Raw genomic sequence first — 10815 nt, forward strand, 5'->3', positions numbered from 1 at the left:
GCTCGCTCAGCCCCCGGGAGCCCCTGCTCAGGGACAGGAGCGCCAGGGCATGGCCAAGAACACCAACATGCGCTGGCGGCTGCCGCTGGTGTGCCTGCTCTGGGAGCTGGCCATGATTGTCCTCTTCGGGGTCTTCGTGCGCTTCGGCGCTGAAGCTGACGCGCACTGGGAGGAGGAGAAACGGGACATGAACCTGACCAGTGACATGGAGAACGACTTCTACTTCCGATACCCCTGTGAGTATTCTGGGAGCCTAATCCTTGTGCTGGCTGGTCCCCATCCCATCCCATCCCATCCCATCCCATCCCATCCCAACCCGTCCCGTCCCATCCCATCCCATCCTGATCTATGCCATCCCGATCTATCCCATCCCTATCCATCCCATCCCATCCCATCCCATCCCATCCCATCCCATCCCATCCCATCCCATCCATCCCATCCCCTCCCGATCTACTCCATCCCTCTCCATCCCATCCCATCCCATCCCATCCCATCCCATCCCATCCCATCCCATCCCATCCCATCCCATCCATCCTATCCTGTGCTGTGGCAGAGCCTGTTCAGAGGTGCCGTCTCCACCAATTGCTGGAAGGTGATGCTCTAGCCTCGAGGCTGGCTTGGGGTTCACCAAAGAATCAGAGAAAAGCCTCATGGCCCTCTGGTGCCTTGGGGCTCTGTCAGCAGGGTACCATGACGTCTTTTTTCCAGGAATAGGGCTGACGTGTTCCCAACACTCTGCAAGTTTCAGCTCTCTGCCCCCTCCCTCAGCTTTGGATCAGAGCAAGCCTTTCTGTGCACACAGAGGAACGGCTGTTGAGATCCTGTGACATCTTCCTCCTCTTCCTCCGTCCACCCCCTCACTTGTGAATTACCCTTTAGCTACTGGCATTTCGGTGCCAGAGTCCTCCTGAGCTGCCAGGTTCCCAGGGTTCTTGGGTTCTGCATCACAGTGACACAGAAATTATTCAGAAGGTTAAAGCTCTTCTGGCCAGCCAGTGCCTCTGGGTGGCTTTGATCTCCAAGGCTGGTCATCTTTGTGAGCTTTTCAGAACAGGCTGCTTCTGTAGGCAATTGTTTCCAAGGAAGCAACAGGCCTGAGTCATGCATCTATTTAGAACATTTCCATTAAAAACACCTGCTAAATCAAAGGAGCTATAGCAACCTGTGGCTGCTGAGGATTAGCTAGTTGAGAGAAGGATTTGCTTACAGAAACCGGCTGCTCAGTCAGCCTCCAGGTTCATGTATGGTTGTGGCTGCCCTGGGCTCTTCCTGGACATCTGCCCTTGGGACCAGCCCCACGCAGGCTGGTGTGAAGCAGCAGCAGTGCCTGAGGGCTGCTCTTGTCACTGGTGTGCTGGGAGGACATCAGGAGTCCAAGAAAGAGTGTGTAGGAGCTAAGGAAGTGACATCTCTTCTGTCCTCATATCCCACTCCTGCTCTGCAGTGCCAAATATTCCCCCTCAAATGGCAAGATGGATTCAACACAACTAAATCAAGCTAAGGGCAACTGCTCAGTTTAGCTTTGAATTACGTTTCTGTTTCAGGCCTGAGGAAGAGCTTACGTGCCCAAAAGCACAGCTGCTCTTTCTCCCTTATCTAATCGGAAATTTTCTCTTTCTGCAAAGATGGACAAACATGACAAGATAGCCAGACTCTGGAATTTCAATCCTTGTGTCCATCCTGTGCTGCTCAGAAGACTGTGGTGGTTGATCACCCAAAGATCATTTGTACCAACATATCTGTGACCACTGCTGTCCCCAGCACCTGTCTGCAGTGGCAGAGGGATAAGAGTGACAAATTAACAGGTCCTTCAAGCCAGAGAAGATTGGGAAGGCAGGCAGAGGGAAGCTGTCTGGTTTCAGGAAGCCAACATGTGGTTGTTGGTGCCCATTGTCAGGCCCAGTCAGTGAGACAATTCCTTCTCATTTTGGATTGCAAGTTGATATTTTGTAATCAGTGACTCATCTGCTCTCTAGGGGAAAAGAAATGAGATTTGTTTGTCTCCGAGAGTATTCCCAAAGCCCAAACACTTATTCTTGTTAGTTATGGCAACTGTCCTGCCACAAAGCAGGCTTACAGAACCTGTAGGGCATGGCAATGCCTGTACTGCCTCAATGATAACAATGTTATTCTTACTAAGGGAAAACAAAGGCAAGGGTTAGAAAAAGGTTTTAGATTGGGCGTGGTTTAAGGAAAGATCTGCTCTTCCTGCTGAGTTCATACAGGGTCTAACACAATGGGATCCTCTGGGTTTTGGGAAGGCACAGAGTCCACAGCTTTAACTCTGACCTGTGTATTTCTGCTTTTAGAATGAGAGAAGGAATATATGATGCAAATGGCAGCAGATAAATCTAGCTGTATATTGTGCTGCTTACACTGGAAAAGAGAGAGGAGAAATAAATACAGCTGCAGAGGGAAAGTCTACGGGATTGTGTGGTAAAACCACAGTAACTAAGATTTGTTCTTAGGACATGTGGAGAAGTGCTTTGGAAGTGACCTCTACTGAACAGTGCCAGCTGAAGATCTTGTCTCCTTCCTTTTTATAGAGTGATTTCATAGCGGGGACATCTTTTAAAAGCAATCAGATTATCATGGCACTGCATGGCTTAAGCCTGTCCAAATGCTCATCCTTAAACAAGTTACAAGGTCTTCTCAGCTTCTGCAGAGCTGCACTTCATACGAGCCTTCACCCACCCTCAGTGGAAATAGCAGACACAAGCCCTGTGAAAATGGACCAGGAGCTGGTGGATTTCAGCACAGTTTCGGGGTAGACGGGACTTGAACCCACAGAATTTCCTTTGCCCTGAGCTTACACCCTCTCTGAGTGCACAGACTTTGCTGGATGTAGTGGCTATAATGATTTCTGCACTGCAAAATGCAGAACATTCTGGTTTAGCTCTCTCAGTGCTGTGTTTATCTGCTCTGCACCATGGTTTTGCTGGCAGGAGTCTCCCAAGGGGGATCCCAGCCTTGGGTTTCCTGTTCTTTCCATTGGCTGGGAGGCCTGCAGTGTTAGGGTTTGCATGGTTCAATTTGAAAGTATGCAAGCGTTTCAGCTCACTTAATTGCAAAGGAATGCTTATCTGATAGAAAGCTGCAGCATTAAAAAAGTACAGCAGGTTTACTGCGCCAAAAGGTCTTTCTAGAGGCTCACACAGATCTGGTTTCCCCCGGGGAAGGGCATCTGAGGGGCTTGGGTGAGCAGGTCTGACCATTAGTGGGAAGAACTGGGTCTCTCTGGTTTGAGCACTAAAAATCTCACACGGTGGGTTTCTGCTCTCAAGGGTGTTTTGCTGCTGATTTCCAAAGCATTTAAAAGTGTATTTGTAAACTTTCCTAGTTCTTGTGCTCTCCTTGCTCTGAGCCATCACCAGGACCCTGCACTGAATGGATGTACCCAAAATGGCCATTTACGTGTTTTAACAAAACTTTACTGTTCATTTCACGTGATGGTTTTGAGTTTTTCACAAAAGGAGAAAAAACAATCTGAATAGAAAAAGGTTTTCCTTTGTACACTCCATTACTCTCAGGTCTTCTTTTGCACGCAGCTTTTAGTAAACATTTCCTTTAAAGTCTGAGCCTTTTAACCAAAAGCCAATTTCTAAAAGCTGAGCCATTTTCAGACTTAGAAGCATGGGGACATGAGGCAAACACACATTTTCTCTTGAATTTCCCCCCTACTGCTGCTGATGTAATTAGTTTCTTTTCAACACCAAATGCACGTGGCTCTTGCAGCCCTGCTGTCCTCACAGAGCTGAAAGTCCCTTCCCTCTGCACAGCTTTCCAGGATGTCCATGTGATGATCTTTGTGGGCTTTGGCTTCCTCATGACCTTCCTCAAGCGCTATGGATTCGGAGCTGTGGGTTTCAATTTCCTCCTTGCTGCCTTTGGGATCCAGTGGGCTCTCCTGATGCAAGGCTGGTTCCACTCTTTCAAGGACGGGAAGATCCTCATTGGAGTGGAGAAGTAAGGAGGAGTTGGGCTCTGGGATGGCACCTCTGACCTGGCCAGTGGAAGAGCTGGAATGAGAGCCAAGCAGTTGGCAACACCTGTATGTCAGTGCTGGGAACACAGATCATCCACATTACCTGAATAATGTGGGACTGTGAGCATGGGAGGAAGGTCAGTGGGAAATCCAGGGATGTCTCCTAATCACTTCTTTGTCTTCAGGTGGGATCTCCAGAGCTGGGGGTGGATAAGAGTGATTTACAGAGAAAATTTCCCTTATTAAACCACAATTTTCTTTCCCTTTTCCCAGCCTGATCAATGCTGATTTCTGCGTGGGCTCTGTGTGCATCGCCTTTGGGGCCATCCTGGGCAAAACCAGCCCCATACAGCTCCTTGTCATGACTTTGTTTCAAGTCACACTCTTTTCAGTGAATGAGTACATCCTCCTCAACCTTCTTCATGTAAGGCTTTAGGTAGTACCTGCTTTGTTCTGCTCATTTCTCTCTGCATCTCTTCAAACCTTCTCCCTTTGCTGTGGCTCCACCAAGACACTGCCTTCATAAGCATTAAAAATGCAAGAATTCAGGCAGCAAAAGTAGGCAGATTGTCAAGGAGAGGGGTAGTGGGTCATGCTTCCTTGGGAAGGGAGATCTTCTGGGGTTTTACACATAAGCCTGGCAATTCAGGAGCACTGGGTACCTCTGTCAAATGCACAGACAAGCTGGGCATGATGCAAATCAGGCCTCAGCTCCAGAACGAGTGGAGATTGCAGAGGCAAACCTCTGTTTTCCCGTGGCTGCAGGTGAAGGATGCAGGTGGCTCCATGACCATTCACACCTTCGGAGCCTACTTTGGCCTCACAGTGACACGGATCCTGTACAGACCCAAGCTGGAGCAGAGCAAGGACAAGCAGGGCTCTGTGTACCACTCTGACCTCTTTGCTATGATTGGTGAGCCAGCCTTCACCCCGGGGTGCTGCAGCATGGGGAGCACTCAGCTGCACAGGGCTGGTTCCTCCTGTGTCTCTGGGAAAAATGAAACCAGCATGAGCTGAGGAGCTCTGTATCCCAGAGGTGTTTCACATTTCAGAGTTACTCAGCTCCCTTCATCAGTGGCTGGGCTGGGATGGTGCCTGGGAAGATAAGGATGTATTTTGGTTCCCTTTCTGTGCCAGCCTTTCCTGATGCTGCTCTCATCATGTGGGGTGTGAATCTGGGGAAGCAGGACTATAGGATGTAATTTCTCCCTGTGCAGAAGAATTTTGTTTTCAATCCCTGTATTCTTTCTTTTCCCTTTCTCTTCTTCATCCCATGTGCCCCATCCCACCAGGTACCCTGTACCTGTGGATGTACTGGCCCAGTTTTAACTCAGCCATTTCTGACCACGGGGATGCCCAGCACAGGTCTGCTATTAACACGTACTGCTCGCTGGCCGCCTGTGTCCTCACCACCATGGCCTTCTCCAGCATGCTGCAAAAGAAGGGCAAGCTTGACATGGTAAGATGGGAGCACAGAACCCTGCACTGCCCCAGGGACACATAATGAGGTTGATCAAGGGTCTAGGAAACAACTGGCACTTGTGTTTTGCTGAACAGACACAGGTTTTCCAGGGATGATGGTGAAACCAGCATCCCGTCAGAAACTCTGAGGCTATATTGAATAAGAAAGTGGGAATGGGTCCTGCAGGGCTTGAAGTGTGGGGTGATGCCCTGCCAAGTCACAGCAGGGACTGGACTTGCTCTTGGACACATTGCAGAGCCCTTTTTGGCAGCACTCCCCATCAAACAAGGCCTGCGCAGCAGCTCGTGAGCAATCGGGGGGCTGACTCGTACGTGTTGGATGTGTGGGTGACAAGTCTCTGTGACAGCAGAGCTTGCATGACACACGGGTGAGACAATTTCCATCTCATCACAACTCCCCACCCATATCTGTGGATGCAAAGAACGTGTGTGGTACGGGGAGTGGGAGTCTCTGTGCACCTGTGCTACAGACAGAAGCTGCCTGTTCTTTTCTTGTTTTTCACCACCCAGTAGGAAAATGGGCCCTGATATTTCCTCTGGAAACATTTTCAGAGCTGATTCTCCCGCTTTGCCATTTGCACCATCCCTGAGCAATTGCAATGTCCCTGAGATGCCAAGGCAGAGTGGTTGCCCCTGCAGGTGCACATCCAGAACGCCACGCTGGCCGGCGGCGTGGCCGTGGGCACCAGCGCCGAGATGATGCTGACCCCGTATGGCTCCCTCATTGTGGGCTCCATCTCTGGCATCGTGTCCACCCTGGGCTATGTCTACTTCACGGTGAGTGCTGCTCGAGGGGCCTGCAGCCCTGCTCCTGCTGAGGAGATCAGAAATGGATTCACTTCCCTTTGATGGTTCCTGCTTTCCAGAATCCCTTGTGAGATCGTTTCTCTCTCCTTTCACTGCCCCAAAATGCTCAGCAAGTTTCAGACTCCCAACAGGAGCGTGTTTGGAGGATATGTTGTTAGTTTATTTTGAGCTTGGCTCACATCTTTGTCTCAAGCCTTTAGCTCTTAATGGGACACAATATCTCTCGTCTTTCTCTGCTTTATCCCAGTCCTCCATGGAAGAAACTAATCCTTTCCAGGACCACACTCAATTCCCTGATTTCTCTCTACTTCCCTTCCCCTCAGCCTTTTTTGGAGTCCAGATTGCACATCCAGGACACATGTGGCATCCACAACCTCCATGCCATGCCAGGCCTTATTGGGGGCATTGTGGGGGCCATCACAGCAGCTGCAGCCACAGAGGATGTGTATGGAAAGGAAGGGTAAGATGGCTTGAAATTCTTCCCTGAGGACAGATTTTACCTGAAGCTGTGTGGGCTGGGAGCAAATAACAGCTTTTGTTAATAGTTCAGAGTTGCCCAGAGCTATCCCTCAAAAACATGGGTTGCACTGACTGTGTTTGGCTTACTGAATTGTAGCCTCATCTTATGCAGCTGACTCTTGGTGGCCTCATAAAGTAAGCCACAGTCCTGCTGTTTGGCATTATTCTGGGCCACAATGGGGAGGGAAGTGCTTCTCCCTCTCCCCTGCATTGTTTTGTGGGGTCAGGTAAGGCTAAAATTCTGAATTACAAGGAGAATGTTTATATTTTGGGCTCCTCCTTGGTAAAGCTTTGCCAGGGGTCAGAGAAAGAAGTGAGCGATGTTTTGGTCATTGGAACACTGCAAAAGAGGGATGGGGGTAGGGAAGAGCTCCCAAAAGAGCTGGGCACCATGGCTCCTCCAGAGCTGGGGAATCCCTCCTCTCAGGGGCAATCATCACCATTTCTGCCCTTCTGCCAGGGGCAATCATGCCCATTTCTGCCCTCGGCAGGTTCATCAAGGCGTTTGACTTCACGGGCGTGTACCAGACGCGGACACCCAGCATCCAGGGAGGCTTCCAGGCAGCCGGCATTGTGGTGTCTCTGCTGATGGCATTCGCTGGGGGAGCCATCGTGGGTAAGCCGGAGGGCAGCGCGGAGAGGGGAGGATGCTCAAACAGCGGCATCCATGTGCCGGATCCATCCTGGGGGGACGGCACCGAGCGCCGTGCCAGGGCTGCGTTTGCCCCGTTGGGTGGAGCAGCCGCATCCCCCCGTGCCCACCGCCCTGCCCTCCTCCTCGCAGGGGGCATCCTGAAGCTGCCCATCTGGGGGGACGCCGCGGCCGAGAACTGCTTCGAGGATGGCATTTACTGGGAGGTGAGCGGGCCGGGAGAGGGAGCGGGGCGGGGGGCACGAGATGGCGCTGTCGGCCCGCGGCCCGGCCCGGGGGGCTCAGGGGGCTCTGCCGCAGGTGCCGGAGGACGAGGAGAGCGACGTGTACCACATGCACAACCCCGACAAGCCCGCCTCGCCCTGAGCCGCGCCCCGCCGCCCGCCCGCCTTCCCCGCCGCAGCGCCGAGCGCAGAGGGACCGTCCGCTCCCCGAGACCGCAGGGCTCTGCCCTGCTCTGCCACTTTTGTGGATATAATAAAGTCGTGTTCTTCTTTCCAAGCCTGTGCTGCCGTGTGTCAGCGGCCGGGCGGGATGGGATGTGCGGCACAGGGATGGGATGGGATGGGATGGGATGGGATGGGATGGGATGGGATGGGATGGGATGGGATGGGATGGGATGGGATGGGATGGGATGGGATGGGATGGGATGGGATGGGATGGGATGGGATGCGCGGCACAGGGATGGGATGTGCGGCACAGCCACTGCCAGGAGAGCTCTTGGCTGCCCGGGGCAAAGCAGAGGCACTGGGACACTCCCGATGCCCTGGGGACAAAGTGGAGGCATGAACGGTGGCAGCACGAGCTCGGTGTGTTAGAAAATGTATTGGATTATGCAATCTGGGGAGATACTAGGTTTGGGAGCTGGCACCTTGAGATGACAACCCCCACGGTGGGAAGCACAGGCTGGGCTGGTTCATTTTGAGGAGGGGATGCAGGGGTGCAGCAGCTGAGCCTCTACTCATCCTGCCATCCACGGCAGGGGTGAGGGCCATTGTGAGTGCAACTACACTTCTACATGATGGCCTCTGCCATCACCTTCCCTTGAACCACCCTTCCAAGGCCTCCATCAGCTCCTTGGGAACCTTTTTTGCATGTACAGCACAGGCTGAAAGGACCTTTTCCTCCTTTTTGGCTTCATCCATTTCTTCCAGTGTCACCAGATGTCTCTTTCCACTGTCTGATGCTATTCTGATGGGAAGAGGACAGCCCCCATCTCTTAGCTGGACCATCAGGCTTCAGCCAGAGTTGGAGGACACAGGGATGAAAACAGGGCCTAAAATCCTGCATGTTTTCCAGGGTGATATAATATGAGGAGCAGGAAAGGAAAAGGGAGGGGGGGAAAGGAGGTAGGAGGGCTGATAGGTCTCTTCACTGCATCTAGCTGTAATTCTTACACCTGAGGGGGGGAGTCAAAAGTAGCTATTCACATCCCCTTGGGATATGACACCCTCATTTTCCATGCTGGGTAAAGACAAAAACCCTTTACAACATGTTTCTGGAATTTGTCAGCAGCTGCCAGCAGCAGCATGTTAATTAAATGTCGGCAAAGATGGAAGCAAGAGGCTCTGCTCTAATTGGACACTTTGCTTGGTGGAGCTGAAAAACATTGTGACAGAGGAGGAGGTGCCGAAACACTGTGTTCCCCTGCCATGGCGGGGACTGGGACAGCCAGGCACCGAGACACTCTCTCCTGTACACACATTGCCTCCATTTGGCCTGAAACAACCTCACCATTGAAAAAAGAAGAGTAATAAAAGGCCTAAAATCCTCCACAGGATTGGTTTCCAGCACGGCAGCAGTGTGGCATGCAGGGAGACGGCTGGTTGGCTGAGGAGAAATTCAGAAATATCGTAGCTGGGCCAGCTGGAGCTCCAGCCTGCTTGCCAGCAAGTGGTGTATTGTATATTTCTTTTATGATGGCAAAGGCAGGTCTGACAGGGGTTAGAAATGGTCTCTGGAGAATGATCCCTGCAGAGGCTGAAACATACATTGAGCTCATCCTTTCTCTAAGACAGGGATGGGAAAATGTAGGGCAAGTGTTTTCCCAGTGCTGGGATCTGCTGAAGGAGGGAGATCTCATCCCAGCTTCTCTGCCCTGGGAAAGGGATGTAACAGCCATTTTCTGCTCACAGCTTCATCCAGAGAGTGCATCAGAAACCACCACAGGGATGTTCAGTGACAGGCACCACAGGCAATGTCATTTCAGAAAGGAAGTCCAAAACTTTTCCCCACAAGTCTGCAAAATCTAAAAGCAGGAGCAGACCTTTTGGGCACTGCGTTTCCTCCTGTGTGACTGGACTGGTGTCCCTTCATCCCACACCATTTAAGATCTGTCTGTGTCCCAGATAATCTGTGTGTCCAACCTTCGTGGCCTCTGGTCTTTTCTCCCAGCAGCTCACGAGGGTCCATGTAATGGTAAAGACTGGGTGACCCTCATTGCTTCAGCAAAGTGGCCAACCCACATCTCTGATGACAGCTCTGCGAGCCCCGGGAGATGGTCCTGTTCCATGTGCATGTGCTGGAAGAAGCAGCCCTGACCCAATTCCCCGGCCCTCTGCGCTGTGCCTCCTCCTCGTGGGAAGACCCCTAAATTGCCAGGGCTGCTGGGCAGCGAAGCGTTTTATTGCCCGTGCTCTGGCGGGGCTCAGTCTGGTCTCAGTGCCTAAATCACTCGCTGGGGCTGGCCGTGCAGCTTTAATTCCCTGGCAAACAATGCCGGGAGCGGGCTGCCGCGTTTGAAGTGCGGCCGCGGCCCCAGCGGTGGACGGAGGGTTTCTCGACGGGGGAGCGTGGAGAGCAGAGGATTGGGCTGCTCCAGCAGGCGGGAGAACATGTGAGAAAGGGGCTGGAGATACTCGCGGGGATTAGGTGGTACAAATTGGCTGGGAAGCACCGGAGCCATTGACCAAAGTTGTCCTGGGGCAGGTTCCCATGGGGGGGGTGGCTGAAACAACCTGCCTTCAAGGAGGCTGGAAGGCCCAGCCTGGCTGCTAATCCCCTGGGATCTCTGTGGCATGGAGCAGAAAAGAGGTTAAAAAAAAGGGAAAATCTCATGTAAAGGTGGTAGTTTCCCCAAGGGGATGATGTTAGAGAGAGAAGGGAGGAGGTGGGGGGGAGGAACAGCATAGTTTAATCCCTCTTTTAATAGGCAGGTGGTGGGCTTTGCTCGCACTCCTGCTCCTGCAAGCTGCCGCAGAGATTTTGGCAGAAGGCCTTTGCTCACCTCTGCTGTCCCCCACTCTCAGTGGAGAGGGGCCCATCTGTGGATCTGCCCGGGACAAGGGGGTTTGCCTGCTTCCTACACCTGTGCCCATGTGTGTGCTGGTCTGCACAGGTGCACATACATGGTGTCAACCCCAGATTTGGG

General features: G+C 52.3%; 1 protein-coding gene across 1 annotated transcript; it reads left to right on the forward strand.

Moving 5' to 3' along the window:
• Positions 1-7858, forward strand: RHCG (Rh family C glycoprotein). The gene is made up of 10 exons (XM_058811552.1): positions 1-236; positions 3780-3966; positions 4259-4409; positions 4751-4898; positions 5278-5444; positions 6107-6244; positions 6598-6734; positions 7285-7409; positions 7578-7651; positions 7746-7858. The coding sequence occupies exons 1-10, from the start codon at positions 50-52 to the stop codon at positions 7809-7811; spliced, it is 1380 nt and encodes a 459-aa protein (XP_058667535.1). The 5' UTR covers positions 1-49; the 3' UTR covers positions 7812-7858.
• Positions 7859-10815: the final 2957 nt, after the last annotated feature.

The sequence above is a fragment of the Ammospiza caudacuta genome, chromosome 10, assembly GCF_027887145.1.
Source record: "Ammospiza caudacuta isolate bAmmCau1 chromosome 10, bAmmCau1.pri, whole genome shotgun sequence".
NCBI classification, from domain to species: Eukaryota; Metazoa; Chordata; class Aves; order Passeriformes; family Passerellidae; genus Ammospiza; species Ammospiza caudacuta.

Excerpts from the sequence above, each read along its gene's own strand:
- RHCG (XM_058811552.1), top strand. The coding sequence starts at position 50 with ATGGCCAAGAACACCAACATGCGCTGGCGGCTGCCGCTGGTGTGCCTG. Across the intron at positions 237-3,779 it reads CTTCTACTTCCGATACCCCT|CTTTCCAGGATGTCCATGTG; the intron begins GTGAGTATTCTG and ends CCCTCTGCACAG. Across the intron at positions 6,735-7,284 it reads GATGTGTATGGAAAGGAAGG|GTTCATCAAGGCGTTTGACT; the intron begins GTAAGATGGCTT and ends TGCCCTCGGCAG.